This window comes from Heptranchias perlo, chromosome 30, assembly GCF_035084215.1.
Source record: "Heptranchias perlo isolate sHepPer1 chromosome 30, sHepPer1.hap1, whole genome shotgun sequence".
NCBI classification, from domain to species: Eukaryota; Metazoa; Chordata; class Chondrichthyes; order Hexanchiformes; family Hexanchidae; genus Heptranchias; species Heptranchias perlo.
In genome coordinates this window covers 22,210,768-22,228,809 of record NC_090354.1, presented here as the reverse complement: position 1 = coordinate 22,228,809, position 18,042 = coordinate 22,210,768, and the positions used below count along the sequence as shown (strand labels likewise).

Sequence of the window (18,042 nt, the reverse complement as noted above, 5' to 3'; positions counted from 1 at the left end):
ATTCCTCCAGATCACACTCCTGTGTTGTCCTGTAGTCTTGAGCATTTAGTTTACATTCCCACTATTTATTTCTCTTGTCTCATTATCTTGCATTTGTCCACAGTAAGTGCCATTTGAAGAAAGATTAGAGAAGCTCAAAAACAGGAGTTATAGTTGTGGGGTGGGGGTGGGGTCCTGTCAAAGTATTAAAAAAGATGGTCTACAGTAAACCCAGATTATTACTTAAGTGTAGGCCAGGAAAGTAGGACTGAAGGACATGAATTTTAAAATGAATGAAAAATAGGTTGAAAATAGTTATTACAAAGAACTACTTTTTCCTAAGAATGGTAAAACGTTTGAAATCGTCTGCCTGGCAGAGTGGTAGGGTCAAAAGCATTAAGGATTTTCAAAAAAGAATTGGATGCAAAGATTGAAGATTTTGGGCAGTAGAGGGATGAACTTCAATGGACCAAATGGTCTTTTCCTTAACTTTTCTTAATGACTTCTAAATTTTCATGGGAGTATGAGGATAAGTATAAAACTAGAATATTCCTGACCTTTCTTTACAGAATTACTCTGCAGAAGTGAATCCAACTTTAATTTCATGTAATTGAGTAAGCTTAAATTTTGCTAACGTACTGGCCTTATTACTGTAGAGAGATATTGGGCCCGATATTAGGATGGCGGCGGGTACGCAGCGGGGGGTCGACTGGGCGCGTTACCCACGTGCCCAGTGTAATCGGGGTGCTCCGCACGCAATCGCAGGCTAATTGAAGCCACTTACCTTTGCTTCCGGGTTTCGCAGTGGAAAGCTGCGCAGCGGGCCGTCTGCGCATGCGCAGCATAGGCTGTCAGCTGGAGGAGCCCTATTTAAAGGGGCAGGCCACCAATGCTCCTCCTGCAGCAAACAACCAATTTTGAAACATGGAGCAGGCCAGAGGAAAAGCTGCCCAAGGCTTTCGGACTCCACACTCCAGGTTCTGCTCGATAGGGTGAGGAGGAGGAGGGAAATCCTTTTCCCATCTGATGGGAGGAAGTGCCCTCCCTCCACCACCAAGAAGGCCTGGCTGGAGGTGGCCGAGGAGGTCACCAGCAGCGGCAATGTGCCACGAACCTGGGTGCAGTGCAGGAAGAGATTTAATGACCTAACTAGGTCAGCCAAAGTGAGTATACTTACGCATTCTCCCACACTCCGACTTCCACATCACCTCCACCACCATGCAACCCCTTCTGCACTGCCACCACAACGCTCTCGCATCACTCCTCACATCCACTCAACTATCATCCTCACCTTGCCTGCACGTACCTCACCACCCCAGTTCCCATTCGAACACTACCACGCAACCCAATCCTCATACAATCTCATGGCTATGTCACACACGCACCCTCCCATGCATCTCCCTCACGCTAAACCCCACCCACACCAATGCATGCAGCGGATCACCATGGAACCATCACTCAATCACGCCTCTGTGTTTTGCCTTGATAGTAGAAGAGATGCCAGAATACCCAGGAGAGGGCAAGGACCGGAGGGGGCCCACCACACCAGGTGGCACTAACAGACGCGGAGCAGCGGGCACTGGAGATAAGCCACACACTGGAGTGCCTTTCTGTTGCGGATGCCAAGACTGGGATTGCACAAGCGGCTGGTGACAGAAAGCTAACACTCAGCACTCATGATAACGAATGATCTTAGCATCACTTGGCATCTGCAGCATCTCAACATCTGTCCACATGCTTAATATTGCTTTCTGTTCTCTTGCAGGCCCATCTGTGACCGTGGAGGGCGATTCCTCAGAGGACCTGCTGGCCTCTGAGGGTCCATCGTCACATCTGAGCCATCCATCCACCAGCGCAGATACACACACCTTGGTGGGTCCCCGTCCTCACTTAGTTGGGCTTGCACATGGTGAGTCACCACGCACATGTGAGCAGAGGCAGCCGTGGAGAGTCCACATCGGTGGGAGCACTCTTCTCCAGGCTCTGCTCAGCTGGACCCAGATGCTGAACCCTGGGGGCCAGCCATGAAAAGGAGAGTCATCGAGGGCCAGCAGCACATTGCTGAGGTACTGGAACAGTTGCCACGCGCACTCTCCACAATCGCGCAGAGGATGGAGGAGTCCAACTCCTGCATGAGTGGAATACTGTCACAGGGACGTGAAGCATCTCTGAGATAGTGTCGCGGGTAGGTGTGGGAATGTCTGCGATGGAGGAAAGGCTAGCCTCCATCGAGCGTCAAGCACGGCTCAACAATGAGTCCGTTCAGGCCCTGACAACGGCCGTTCGGATTCAAGGTGAGCAACATTCTGCCGCCTTAAACAGGCTGACAGATACTTTACAACTGACCTGCCAAGGCTTCACACAAGTCCTCCAAACTGTCATCCAGCAGGGTGGAAGGGGTGATGTGGGCCTGGGCCAGGAGAGGGATGATGGTGAAAGGGGACATGGAAGTGGGGACGTCACTCAAAGCGCTCCCACTTCTCACCCGTTGTCCCCCCTCTCAACCAGTACCCGCAATGCTGCCCCCTCTCCAGGTGGCCGAGTCTGCCCCTGCACAGGTGCAGGTGGAGCAGTCTTTGGAGGGGCCCTCATGGGCACCGAAACCCAGAGGGCGTCCGTGCAAAGCATCTAATTGGTCGGGGCATGGACAAGAGCAACCTGCCACTACCTCTGCTGAAGCCACAGGGGTAGCACCACGTAGGGGTTCCCGTAAACGCAAGGCGAAGGTTTTGTGAGCACAAAGGGAATGCACAAGGGTGTTTGACGATTTGTCATGTTTTTTATTTATATTTGTTTTCTGCCACATTCATAATAAATCTTCTTATTATCACCACTACTGCCACGTCTTGGCCATTCTTGACTGGCTTGTGGAATAGGTACCTTTCATGGGGTTCACCATGAACACGCACACTTGATGCCACCCATTGGGTCATTCTACAGTGGGTGTAGGTGTAGTTGCACCACTGTTTCGTGCAGGGGGCAGGGGAGGGTACTGGTATGGCCGCTCCTCTGTCCAGGTGATGAGGACTGGACTCTTCACATGTTAGGAGAACCGTTCACACATCAGTGACTCCCTGGCCTCACAAGCAGCCAGGTGAGCCGCTGTTCTGCCCATGGGTTGTTCCTCCTCCTCGTCCTCCTCCTCCTCAATATGGGTAGCAGATGTGGATGGGGCCTCCTCCAGCGACACCCCTCTCTGTTGTGCCATGTTGTGCGCTCCCCCAGAATGATCTAGGCACCTGAAGTGCATCTTGAGCAGCCCTATAACCTGCTCAATTGTAGACCTGGTAGCAATGTGGCTGTCGTTATATCGACGCTGTAGCTCGGTGGTGGGGTTTCTCAGAGGTGTCATAAGCCACGTGTGCAGGGGGTATCCCTCGTCCCCGAGGAGCCAGCCCTTGCGGGTGTTGGGTGAGTGGAAGAGGGGCGGCACGGTGGACTCCCTGAGGATGAAGGAATCGTGGCATCTGCCAGTGTATCTGGCGCACACGTGAAGGAATCTCTTGCGGTGGTCACAGATGAGCTGAGTGTTAATGGAGTGATAGCCCTTCCTGTTGACGAACAGTCCTGGCTCGTGTGGAGGTGCTCGTATTGCTATATGGGTGCAGTCGATTACACCCTGCACCCGTGGGAAGCCAGCCACAGCGTGGAATCCCACTGCCCTCTCCATCTGGTTGAGATCATCCATGGGGAAGTTGATATAGTGCGAGGCCCTGTGAAACAAGCCGTCAGTGATCTGCCTTATGCACTTGTGTGCAGACGACTGAGAGACCCCGGTGATGTCCCCGGTGGCACCCTGGAAGGATCCGGAGGCGAAGAAGTTGTGGGCAGTGGTGACTTTGACAGCGACAGGTAAGAAGACAGTGCTCGGTCCATCCGGGAGCAGCTTGTCATTAAGGAGGCTGCAGATGTCCGCGACTACCTGGCGACTGACTCTGAGCCTCCGTATGCACTGCTCCTCAGAGGTCCAGAAAGCTGAGCCTCGGTCTGTAGACCCAGTGGCGAGGGTAGTTCCTTCTGCGATGCATCTCTCTCTGCGGTTGACCTCCCTCCTGCTGTGCAGGTGGATGTGTCACAGCACTGTGTTGTGGAGCTCCATGTGTCAGAGGTGGTCGGCGAGGCTGGTGATGCTGTTCGTCCTCCGAGGAGGTCATGACTGCAACTGCGGCGGCCCCCATCCGGAAGATGTACTTTTGAGGGGGTCCGCAAGGTAGGTAAATGTGTCCGCACACTGGGGTTGAGGTTCCAAGTTGGTGAATTGTAGTGTTAGGAGGAGGGTGGTGGAGGCCAAACTTTGTCCCAAGTGACCTTTGCAGCTGCCACAGGCTGGTGGCTGCAACACGTCCGTTTCAACTGGGAGTGTTTCCCCCAGTACGGGAAACAGTCTCAGTTCATTGCAAAATCTCACCCCTCCTAAAATATCAGGTCTGTAAACGACCTGAAGTACCTGGTTAATTACCTTAAGTGGGATCCCGGCGGGAGTCCCACATGCGGGGGCTGCGCGCGCATGTCAGCGCGTCACTGGGGAACCCGGAAGTGGGCGGGTTGGAGCCGGGCTTCGGACCCGCCCCGGGAATCCCCGATTTTCACAGCCCCCCCCCCCCCCCGGCCACGAACGCACCCGTTCAGGGGTGCGAAAATCGAGCCCATTGTCGGCTTTATCAGCAGAGTGAAAGTTTACTTGTGTTAACATGATTTTCAAAGGCAACAACTTAAAAGCAATACTGCTAATAGGCCCTCTTTTTAATTTGTTTCTTTTGACAGGAATGTGGTGCTGGTAACAGTATTTTGGCCAATGCATGTTCCTGGGGAGTGAAAATCCTACATCTTGATGGTATCCTTTCTAATTGTAAAGTGACATTTTGTATGTATAACCATTGTAATGGATACTGTGTGTGTGTGTGCAAGCTTTACTCTATTAACTGCATAATTTGGTACATTTGATGTACTTAGAAATTTGCGTAATTAATTCGTACCAGAAATATTTGCAAATTATACAAACTCCTCTACAGTACTGTACCTGTTAATGTGTAATAGCTTAGACCTACCACTGTGTGGCGAAGACTGTGCACGAATGTATGTGTGTCTATAAGATCTTTTATGTCCTAACATGAAGCTGATAAGAACCTGAATCTCAAAAGAGCTGCACTGCCTGGCAGAACCTAAAATAATCGGAAAATAACATACCACTGAAGGAAAACTGCAATTTTACAACAAAAACAAAATTAGTTTTTTTGGCTTTGTTGCTGACATTGTACCATCATTTTTGTAAAATGGTCACACATGAGGCAAATTATTCCTCACTTCTCTGACTCTTGCTTGACCTAAATGCAGCACCTGGTCTTGACCCCTATATAAAATACATACAAATCTTACATGTACAAATATGTTTTAGTACATTTATATATTATTCATTCTTGGGATGTGGGCGTTGCTGGCAAGGCCAGCATTTATTGCCCATCACTAGTTGCCCTTAAGAAGGTGGTGGACCTTCTTCTGAACCGCTGCAGTCTGTGTGGTGAAGGTACTCCCACATTGCTGTTAAGTAGGGAGTTCCAGGATTTTGACCCAGTGAATGTGAAGGGACAGCGATATATGGTGTGAGACTTGGAGGGTAACTTGGAGGTGATGGTGTTCCCATGCACCTACTGCCCTCGTCCTTCTGGGTGGTAGAGGTGCTTTATCTAATTGTAGGGGGTTATAGGAATACTTTCTATATTTCACAATTTTTTTAAATCTCCTATCCCCCTTTATTCATAAACCTTTACAATTAGATAACACTTGCCAATAATGGAATCATGATCAGATATATTCTGACATGTATTCAAAATCTTGCATGTACCCCCACAAAAAAGTGTTTGAACCTTAACTGCTACAAAGATCTATTGGCATATTTTGAAAAAAGGGGTGTTAAGAAATTGCTAAATGCCGATAGAAAACCTGAGGTAAGTTTTGTATGTGTCCATATATTTTAAACCTGAGATATGTGATGAGACTATGGTATCAAATGATATAAGCCAGAAGAGCAAAGCTTGAGTAATTCGGGGATCTCTGAACAAAGCCTAATTGATCATATTCACATTCTGCTGTTTATGATTTTTTGTGTGGTTTCAATAAAACAAAGAGCATTCTAATGCAACTTCAGCTCTGCTTTTAAGACGAAGAGATTTTATTGATGATGTAGAATATGGTTGCCTGATTAGCACCCTTTTAATAATGCAATTCTAAGATATGATATGCTGGGTTGTTAAATCCTTGGCAAAAATTTCCTATTTTATCATGTAAATTGTTGCTGCTATATTATGCAGTGATGACAGCACCATAGTCTCTCTTCAATTAGTGTAACAGCTGCAGTCTTGGAACTGCTGGTAGTTGTTTTCATTTTACTGAGACAATAGTATAATAAATGATATAAAAAGAAAAGTTTTTTTAAAAAAGAACTGTTTCAAGTCTTGAGGGTTCAGAATGTTGATCTTGATGCTTATGTCATCTGAATCTCGTGAGTAAATTTGATAATTATGGATGACATGAAGTAATAATGCTTTGTCTTAGTTGCATGTTTGACTGACTAGACTGAAGCTTTAATGGCTGTAAATTTCCATTTGTAATTAACTCCTTGAAATAAATTGAAGTGCATGGAAGAAAGAAACACCGTAGTTAACAATAAGAATTATACCAATCCAGTGACCCTGAATTTGTTACACTAAGGTACAAATTCATAAAGTCTTCCCTGGCCAATTTTATATTGTGATCAATATCCATATGCATACTAGTATTTAACCTACAGTACATTGCTAGCTTTTAAGGAAACAAAAATATGTGCTTGATTCTGAAACTGTGTTTTTAAATAAAGCCTTTAAAAGTCCAATTGCAAAAAAAATTAATTGATTTTTGGGATATTTTACAGGGAAATGGTCTTTCATCTAAATCTATCTGCAAGCGTGCAAAAGGTCAGTTATGATATGACTCATGTTTTTTCATACAATTTTTGATGCTAGTGGCAAAAATAGTTTGCTAATCTATTTGCAAAGTGTATAGTTATAATAGGAAATTTGAAAATATTGGCTATCTTGTTTCATTCAGAAACTTTTATTAATCATAGGAAATGTTCTGTAAATGAAATTAAATCTATTAAATCCATGTTGTTGCTTCCCTGCCTTTCCCAATATAATGGATACTCTGAGTTGCAGATTTGCACTTGGCTTCTGCCAGTATTTACTTACTGCTGTGCCTATCATGCTGGAATAGACCAATGTATTGTGCATTTCAATATTAAAAATCGTAGTCTAGCGTAGATGTTAAACTTGGGACGTTACACATTTTTACAGATGTTGAACGATCTTAAAATACTGAGTGCTACAGCACGAAACTGACAAGTGCATTGTAATCAAGGTTCCCTGACCAAACAACAATTAAAATAGCATGCGTTTAAAGAAAAGAAAGAACTTATATTTATAAAGCATCTTCCAAGACCTCAGGACGTCCCAAAGCACTTAGAACCAATTAAGTACTTTTGAAGTGTAGTCACTGTTGTACTGTAGGAAACGTGGCAGCCAATTTGCCCACAGCAAACAGCAATGAAATAAATGACTAGCTCATCTGTTTTAGCTGCTGGTTGAGGGATAAGTATTGGCACGGACACTGGGAGAACTCCCCTGCTCTTCTTCAGATAGTGCCGTGGGATCTTTTACATCCACCTATGGGGGCAGATGGAGTCTTGGTTTACGTCTCCGACAGTGCAGCACTCCCTCAGTACTGCACTGAAGTGTCAGCCTCGATTATGTGCTCAAGTCTCTGAAGTGGCACTTGAACCCACCTCTGACTCGGAGGCGGGAGTGCTACCATTGAGCCAAGGTTGACACTTAACTTAACAATCAGACTTTGTGCATTACATCATATAACAATCCTGTCCTCATAAAACAACACTTAATCCAGATTTCTGTGGCAATGCCATGGAAGATTCACCAGTAAAATAAAAATTACAAGAAGTGCATTGTTATTGTGATGGGGCTTTGTTTAAAATCCAATCTTGAAATGGTGCCTATAGAGAATTACAGGGCTAACAGGTTGGGATTTGAATCTGCAGCACACTGCAATGGTCGGTCCTTGGTGAATGCAGTTTTGATGCTGTATCTGGTCATATTTGTCAGTACTACTCATTCACACAGTAGCTCCTGTTTAAATTTTCTCTATAAAACAGTTGATTCTGGGTACTACTATTATTAATTACCTTTCATTTCATTTTTGTTTGAGTAGCGGGAAAACTAAAACAACCCTTTCTTAAAATTGAAGATTCCAGTCGGTAAGCCAGCTGATATCTTTTCCACACAAGGATGACACCATATTATTTAATATTTGTTTATAAGTAGTTCTTGAATAATGAACATTTGGACATCTTTCAAAATCAGTACAGTGGACAACCTCTGACTCAGAGGTGGGAGTGCTATCATTGAGCCAAGGCTGACACTTAACTTAACAACAATCAGACTTTGCGGCCTTAAAGAGCACTGTTCCACCGTACCAGAATAATACATTGTGCATTACGATTGTCAAAACCTGATCAGAATATTTGGCATTATGAATGAAATATTGATAATGTGGAAGTGAATTTTTAGAATATTTTAATGCTCATTGTACTTACCATTGCTTTTTACAGTTGCCTTACTGAGATTTGTATAAATTAAGCCATTGTTGTATGTTTTTAATTAAAATTCACTACATTTTAAAAAAACTTGATTAGATGCATTAAATTTATGCAGTGTCTACAGAATTATTTGTAAGTGTTGACAAATTGTGTGTGTGCACAGGCATTTTAGACCTCTCTACCAGCAGTTTGTCAGCTATCCAGAACTGAACTACAAATCCCATAGAGGATTTAGTGCATTTGATCCTCTGAAGAAATCTAGGAATGGATGTCAAGAACAAAAGAGCAAACTTGGGTAAACATTTGTATATAGATTACTGTGTTTTGGTAGTACACTTTTTATTTTAACTCCCAGGATTTTATGAGTGGGAGTTTTATTAGCTCTGTCCAGTTTTAAAATGACTGGTAAGTGCTTAATAAAGGGGGGGGGGGGGAAATATCTAAAATACTGTTGAACTCATATTGTCAGCTTCCCAAATTAATTTTTATCCAGGCCATCCAGCAATTGGGTTTAACTGGAATGACACATTATTTCAGCTTTTTTCACTACTTCACAATTACTCATTCACAAAGCCTGTTACAATTGCCTCATTTTTCTCTTTGGAAAACATTGGGATGGGTGTATAATTTGGTGAGTTATTACATGGGACTCTGCAATATCTAATATTTGTGGGATGTGTAGCCATGTCTAATAGCTAAAAGAAACCTCACATCATGACTAGAACACTTTGTCCCAATAGTTATTTTGTTAATTTGCTTTGGAAGATGTTGTTCCATTCTTGTGCTTCTTGATATGTGTGTAAAACCATCGTTTGCAGTTGTAATCCAAATTCATGACCATTTTAACTCTCTTCCATTGTACAGGGGCTGTAGAATGACTAACAGTGAGGGAGATTTAGAAACCTTCACAAAACCAGCAGCAATGCATATAGAAAAGAAACGGCAGCGATTCTGTGAATGTTGCCATGAGACATTCTATGACCTTGTTGCAGTAAGTGTATAATATTTTATAATAGTGCCTCAAATAGGACCAAACATAGCCTTGATGAACTGATTCTGTCCATTGTATAATTTTAGTTGTGCTCCTTTTGTAAAGAACTGTGGTAATATTAGAATATTTGCAAAATTATCAGTGTGTAAGATGTCATATTCAATGGGCTCCATGCCTAATGTTCTTTATTTTTTTCTTTAAATGGATTCTTGGAATTTCACTTTCATGTTGGGCCTGTTAAACAACCAGCCAGCATTTCCTCAAAGGGGAAGGAATTTTTTTTCCAATTGTCTGAGCAGAATTTTTGATGATTAGCTAAAATGTCAATTTTCTTACCCTTATGGAGACCTTCAGGTTGGGTCTCCTTCATTGCTAGATTGCTCTGATGGCACTCGAATGCCTTTCCCACAACTTATTGCATGGCTCTCTTGCCACCACCTTCACCCTCTTGGCTTCCAGATGGTCTCCGACATGCACCACTCCCTCTGGGGCAACACCCTCCTTTGTAACCTCAAATCCACGTGGCAAATGGCCAGCCTGCCTGTCCATCGCCAGATTTGGTTTGACTGCCTCAAACTGTACTATTGCTCCCGTTCTATACCCAAATCTGCTTATTACTCCAAAATAATCCGGGACGTTAAAAAAAATCTAAACTACTGCATCAATAACAGTCTTCTCCTACCACTACAACCTCATATCAGACACTAAATACATGAGCTCATGAACTTATTTGTATTGAAATCAAAAAATCATGATCAGCACAGCTGCTCCTGCCTCCACACATCTTCCCATGCCCCCTCCACTCCAAACCTTCCCATCTGCTTTTTTCTTGGCTATGCCTCCTCTAAGCACATACATAAGAACCTAAGAAATAGGAGCAAGAATAGGCCATCCGGCCCCTCGAGCCTGCTGTGCCATTCAACAAGATCATGGCTGATCTTCTACCTCAACACCATTTTCCTGCACTATACCCATATCCCTTGATGCCTTTAATATCCAGAAATCTATCGATCTCTGTTTTGAATGTACTCAATGACTGAGCCTCCACAGCCCTCTGGGGCAAAGAATTCTCTCTTATCTTTTAATAAGCTCATCTCATTTGTGAAGCGAACTACCTGCTCCCTTGATACCCTCCCATCTCAGTTCTGGACCATCCAACTTCCCCTCCTCAGTCTTGTGCTTGCTGTTATTATCAACCTATTTTTTTATCCTTTGGCATTATCCATGCTGCCTTCAAAACTGCAGCTGCAGCAACAACAACAACAACAACATGCATTTATACAGGGCATTTAACGTGGCAAAACGTCGCAAGGCACTTCGCCCCTTAATCTCCTCCATTCTCTTTAAATGCCACACTAGCTCAATGTTTCTTTTCTTTCCAAGATCTTGGACTGCATCATAACTTGTTCGAGACTACCCAATCGGCTCCCGCCCCACTCCCAGCACAGAGTTCGCACTAGAAAAAGAACACATTGCATCATGTTATTGTTCCTTCTTGTCTTTTGCTATGTTCCTCAACTTGTTCACTACCTTTCACATCATCCACCACTCCAACCTCCATCTCTCCTCTGCAGTCCACCTCAGTTGCATTGCTTTTTCTTGGCTTCGCTGATATCGATCACAACAGAGACATTGCATCTCCTCCATGGGTTTCTCCTCTTGTGCCCACATGGTCAGCTCCCTAGGGCTCCATTGTTCTTTCGTTCTTCATATTCATATTGTCCTCTTCGTGTTACATTGGGCCAGGTTCCATATCTATCTCGATTTGGTACCTGGCTTTATCACTAAGCCCATTGTTTTTCACCCAGAGTTCCTCTGCATATGAAGAGCACTATAGAAATGTAAGTAGTTGATGGCACCACCAACAGGGACACTTCCAATACACCCCAGGACAACTTCCTAGGCAACAGCAGGAGTGGCAATTTCACACCAGCCAAAGAAACACTCTGGGGCGACATCACATTATAGGCTACAGATGAGATTTCCCAACTTATAGAATAGTTCCCCAGGGTCCTACAGATCTCAAGGCAATCTGAAATTATAGCTGTTAATGTTTCTTATGAAGCCACTCCAGGATGCACGGACACGCTCGCCATCGGTGTTATTAATGGAGCAGCTTAGTAGCAAGGGATAGAATATTCACCATGCCAGTAACAAAATTGATGCTTTTTCCTGAACATTAAAAAGGCATTCTGCTCAGACTATTTCTTTTTCTATGAAATGGGGGAATATTTTGAATAACTCATGGTCTCCTTAATCATCTTTAGGCAGATCAACAAGGGAAATTACCTATTTACTAGCCTGAACTTGGCCTACCTTGCTCGTTGGGTTAAACTTATATACAAATCATCTACCCAATTTAGTATAGCTACAGCATGAGTCTCTACTGTAGTCAGAGGTAGTGCCTAGTTAAATGCAGATGGTATCACCCGAATAGCTAGATTGAGCACATCCATGGTAACAATGTGGCTGCCAGGATTTTCTGTTCCTCTGATATGTGGTTATGGATTTGCTCAAAGAAAGCTAAGGAAGTGCAGAAGATATTTTCAGAAGTGAATCTCAAGATGATTTTCTGGAACAAGTAGTTGCTGAGATTGTGTTGCATGAGCCAAGAGTACTTGGTAGCTGAGTCAACTGAACATGTAATTATGTTTTAGATGTGCCTTTTTATAGTGGTGTTTAAAAAGGAATGGCATCAATAAAGAATGTTAATACAATAATGCTCCAGCTGCATAAAAGTACGGGTGTTATTTGGGTGCTGCTTTGCTAATGCTGAGAGGATATCATAGCAGTTGAGGTTGCAGTGGCAACTTTTTAAAATCTAAACTAAAGCAGTTAGAAAAGAATAGACATTTAATTTACTTTTCTTTTGCAGCATCTTCACTCGAAGCAGCATCAAGACTTCGCCAGTGACCCCTCTCAGTTCATAGCCCTTGATGGTATTATGTCTCAATTAGAAAATGAATTTGTAGAGTACCAAAGCAATGGATGCACCCAGCGGTAAAAATCTTAAAACATATATATTTTGACCCTGAATAAATGTTGTTAAATGTATTTTTGTAGAATCAATATATTGCTCTTAAGCAGAGAATTCTGGCTGTACATTATTTTCCCCTAAATGTATTCTGAGTCTCTACCAAATCGGCAAAACACAACTCCTACTTTTAAACTTTCAAAGATAAGGGACAGGATGCCACATTGAAATATGTTTCATTTCATCTGTGGTGTGGTGGGATTAATATTTCCTCTGTGATGATTGTAAAGATTCCCAAGTAAAATACAGTTGGTCAACCTTAATCCAGTTCTTCTGGACCTTAATAGACACAGATTGAATTACAGTTGGATGTGAATCCAAAGCATGAATCTGATCATAATTTGGTATTAAATAGGCAAACCTGCTTAAAGAGTACAAGGATAGCTAATCTGGGAAACAGAAAAACATTCCTGAATCATGCTTTCACTTACCCAATGAAAAGGGGAGGTGAGCTCCAAGGGAGTCTAGCTTCTGGTTGGAAATGCCTGGGTGGGGATAGGTGGATGAAGGAAATGGGGTTGAGGGGATTTGGGAACAGGGTGGATAAATGTGATTGGAACTCCTTGCTTGTGTGGAGGATAAACGCCAACACGGACTGGTTGGACTGAATTGCCTGTTTCTGTATTGTTGCTTCCATAGTATTTCTATGACTGCATCAATGTGTAATTCTAAAGCCAAATTAAGTACAATAGCAGGATGTGTTTTTTCATTTTTTTTTAGCTCCAAAGAGGGGAAAATATTTTATTTTGTGCCTTAATGTCCTATCTTTTGAACACCATGGCACTTTTTGAAATGGATTAATAGCCAACAGATTATTTTAGTAATCAAAATTTCAAAGCCCAGAAATTGAGCTTTTTAGCACCAATTTCACTTAAAAATGGTTCAAGAAAACTGCAGGATTTCAGATATATTGAATTTTATGCCTGCTTGACCTGTGTATTAATATAGATTTGTGGTTTTAATTCAGATCCATGAAGTCTGCTTCAAGTCCTGGAATTTCACTATCCAAAATGTATATGGAATCATTGCAGGCTGTTAATGACCTTTTTCTTGGAGAAGAAAAACTTTCACTTGAATCTGTAGCTGGAAGCCAACTGATGAATTTTCCTGCAGAAAATTTGGAAAGAATTGATGAGATTGGTCAGAATTCAAAGCTGTGTCACATGGAAGCTGACAAAACGAAGGATGAGCGAACCCAAGAACGACTGGAAATTAATAGGCACAGATCCTGTCCCCTTCAGCAGGATCATGAGCTGGCATCTTTCAGTTTAATGAATCAAATCGCCTTATGTTCTAAACAGTTGGTGGTGAAATCCCCAGACTGCAGTTCATTGGACTTTAATACAGGAGTACCAGCAGAGAGAGCAACTTGCCACATGCCTAATGGACAACTGGATGCTATAGATGCTTTTGTGCAAGAAATTTCATATGGTGCTGACAAAGAGGAAACTTCAGAAAGCTACCTTCGGGATGAACAGGAGCATATGAAATCTGCATCTGAAGAAATTTCATATTGTGTAGAGGCCATCCCTAAGTCATGGAAGGTTGATTGTGATATAATTACAACAGGCACTAACTGTAATTTCAAAAAACGCAAACGCTCTAACGACACAAGTTCACAAAACGAGAGGAGCCCGAGACCCAGATTGGATGATTTGACTGGAGTATGTGATTGCTTCTCTTTCATTAAAAATAGCAATTCCCTTGCCAGTAACTTCAATGAACATATTTTCCAGCCACATGCAGAACAGCTTTATTTATCTACTCTGGATAAAACCTTTACTTCTCATACTTGTGTTGAACAAAATGTGTTTCCTTCTACACATTCTATGAACGTCTCCATGGGAGAGCATTTTGATTTGTCTGCTAAGTTTAACTTAAACAGGCCTTTGACTAGTAAAGAAAGCCTAGTAGACTTTCAAAGCAGTAGCGCCGAAAATGAATGTGAAAACCAAGGGACGCCAAGAGTCGTTTGGGATTGTGAAGTGAAACCAAGCCACTTACCAAACACTACAGCTACAGGTAGTCAGGAAGTAAATGAAGAAATTTTACTTGTTCAAACCAGTGAAACTGTTCTGCATGACAAAGAGCAAATGAAAATTCCTTTAAGCAGTGCAACATCTCAGGCTGGAAAAGAGTTGCTAACAGCTCCTCAGAATACAGAAGGCTTGACATCTCAAAGCAGCAAAGTAATCCTCAGTAGTGCACTTATGGGTGAAGCTGAAATTCAAATAACAAATGAGGAAATTGAACACTGTGATGTAGCAGGAAATACTATAATGCAGCTAATTTCTTCCTTTACAACCAATGCCCAGAAATCTTTCGGATCTGACACTCTCCTATGTGCAAAAACGAATGTTCAAGTAAATGAAAATGGATGTAACAATTCTGCCAACCTAACTAACCTCTGTCATTCCTCCTTTAAAAATGACATATTTCCCACAGATACATTTTCATCAGAATCTGAATGGGATATTCAGTTGCCTTCAAGACTTGGCAATATACAAGCTATTACCAAAGACCAATCTGTTGATGTGGAACTCTTGAGAAAGACTTGTGTTATTGTGAAAGATGCAGAGTATGAGACTCAGTTATACTCTGTATTAAAGGACAAATCTGAAGTAGACTGGATCAACAAAGAGGAGAAAGGTCTAACCAGCTGCCGAACTGAAACAAATACACTGTTGTATAGCATTTGAGCCATATCTGGATGGTTGCACTAATTAATAATACTGTGTCAAAGTTATTTGAAAGATTCTATTGACTCTTTCATCATACTTTATAAATTGTAAATGTTTTACTTTTGAGAGCTAATGGGTTCAGAGTCCACCTTACAAAACTGTTAAAGTTGCAAGTCCCAGATTAATACATAAGTTCTGATTGAGTATCTGCTTCAATTTTACCTCTGGTATAAAAAATGGAGTACAGTAGATTAAATAGCATATGTTAGTCCACCATTGGCTATGGGATGTCCTACTTTCTCAAAAGGGAGTGTTCACCCCCCCCCCCTTCCACATTTTGCAATCTCTCCCTTAACTACTACTGTGGTTTTCATTCTACTACACTATATGAGCAAAATAAAATCTGAACATTATGAGACTGGCATACAAGGTTCTATGTTAGCAGGTATATCCAGCTCATTGCACTCTTCTATAGAGTGGTAGGATGTCGATTCATGCCCGCAGATCTGTGTAGAATCTGATTTTGGATGAAGTGAAGCATAGTACAAAGGCTGAGTTCTTCTCCCCACTCCCGAGGGAAAGGTTGACTTCTTAGTTTCCCATTAGTTCTTGTCCACGTCCTAACAGATCATTAAAGTGGCATTGGTATAGATTTAGGAGCCGGTTGTGTGGGCTTCTTGTCTGGCTGAGAATATAACATGGCAGAATTTAACATTCATATGTGCTCAGCAATATCTTCAAAAGTGCTCTTCCTTACAAGTAGCTGACAAGTGTAAGCAGCCACACGAGAGAGAGAGAGAGTGTTAAATAAAAAGTTCACTAGTAAGGTGACAGCAGCTTTTTGGAGCAACAGTATAAAGTATTCTATACAGCAGATGAGTTTATTGCTTTGTTTCAAAGCACACAGTTGTAGTTTATATGATTGAAATAGGCTTATTTTGAGTGCTAACAATCTTGTGCTTCATTCTTGTTGAGCTAGTGTTCGACAATGCAGCATAAAATCATTAGCACTCACTAATTATAGGCATTCTAAACAGTCAGAATGCAGCAGAATGGTCACTACTATCAATTTTCAATATTCTGATGCCAGCTAGGGCTTTGAATACTGAAGAACAGATTGTTAGCTAGGGATGGGTGTTCAATCCACACTTGCTAATTCATTTACTAAACCCAGACTACGCTGCAAATGTAACATATATGTTTCAGAGAAAACAATCACATTCAGTCCCCACTCAATTTATAATCAAGAATGAGGCACAAGTTCTACACAGTTACTCCCTTTACCCCCTTAAAAAAAAAGTCAGTATCTGGTTGGGAGATACTGGATATTTCATTTATTGTGTCCCATAAACCTGCTGTTTTGGGTATCCACTCAACCAGAAGTCACTTAGCTGACTATGATGTAAATGAGCATCTCCATCATCCATAATGCAAGTTGCATTCTTTGTCTTGCTCTTGGTTCTCTTGGCTCAGACGCCATTTAATCAGCATCCATGTTAGGAACGGATGGGCATTGGGTTATTTCTATTTATGTAAAGGAGATTAGAAGTGATGACTTTTGAAGAGATGGAAAAATTAAAAGTGACATGATTCCATCCAGACCAATTTGTAAAATTTATTTTATTGCAAGTGTTTTACCCCCTCCCCCCCAAATAAACACATGCACTCTTAATATACAGTTCACATTTGTTATGAGCTGTTAGCACCCATACATTCAAATAGAAATCCAGTTTAGTCTAATTTCTATTATTTTAAAGGTAAAAATTGTACTTGTAAACATGTTTCAGGAATTTATGATTTTAAACCTAAAAAGTTGCATTTGATCTCTGAAAAACTTAAAGGAGTATCAGCAGTAAATTTGTTATTGTAGTTCTACCACCAAAATTCTGGCAATTAAATATTTTTGTTTAAAGTTACATTTGCTGCATTTCTGGTGTTGGCATTTTGAAGGTGAACAGGTTGCAGATGCATTTTCTGATCTTAATTATCCAGGAAATGTGTGATACACAGATACAGTAGTTCCAAAGAGAGGCTTGATTGGGTTGACTAACAGTGCATTGGATAAGCCATATTTTCAAAAAAAAAGTTTGGAACATCTTCATCCAGATTTTTAAAATCTAGAGTATTTGTTGGTATCACTTAGAAATGAATTGGACTTTGCATTTGCATTAGTATCAGCAACTCAATAGTTTTCTGGTTTGGAAAACTCAATATTAATTAAAGTAACTGAACAAGTTCTGCATATGATGTCATTCTTTTGACAGTACAAAATTGCTTTCTTGATCTTAATCCTCCATTACTTACTGTAAAGAACCATTTCTGTCAAACATCAGCTCTTGAAATCTATACAAATGTATGGTTTTAATCATGAAATGTACACTGGCTGGCATATAATTTTGTGGAAAATCATTGAAATAAATGTTGAAATACAGCTCTTTGTCCATAAAATTGTTTAGTCTAAAAAATGGGAATAAATAAATACTTATGTGAAAGTTCCCAGGTTCACAACTTAATCGAATATTATTAAACTGTGATAAGGCTTTAAAAATAATCTATGGAACAATTTAATCCACACTCTCAATTTGTTTGATTTAATTCATCCTTGCATATTGCTTACTTCAATCTGAATTGATTTAACCAAAAGAATTGTATTCGTTTCTTTTTAATGTGAGTTTCAAAAAAAAATCCAACTTGCTCACAGTGGATAGATATA

The 18,042-nt window shown here is 41.6% G+C and overlaps 1 protein-coding gene across 1 annotated transcript in view; it reads left to right on the top strand.

Moving 5' to 3' along the window:
- LOC137299988 (uncharacterized) overlaps positions 1-17,711 on the top strand; it is a 31,453-nt gene extending 13,742 nt beyond the window's left edge. The window contains exons 5-12 of the mRNA XM_067969042.1: positions 4,744-4,813; positions 5,860-5,924; positions 6,887-6,929; positions 8,236-8,281; positions 8,787-8,918; positions 9,488-9,614; positions 12,490-12,614; positions 13,616-17,711. Of these exons, the coding sequence (XP_067825143.1) occupies positions 4,744-4,813; positions 5,860-5,924; positions 6,887-6,929; positions 8,236-8,281; positions 8,787-8,918; positions 9,488-9,614; positions 12,490-12,614; positions 13,616-15,347 (2,340 nt within the window). The 3' untranslated portion in view covers positions 15,348-17,711. The remainder of the gene's footprint in view (positions 1-4,743; positions 4,814-5,859; positions 5,925-6,886; positions 6,930-8,235; positions 8,282-8,786; positions 8,919-9,487; positions 9,615-12,489; positions 12,615-13,615) is intronic.
- Positions 17,712-18,042: the final 331 nt, after the last annotated feature.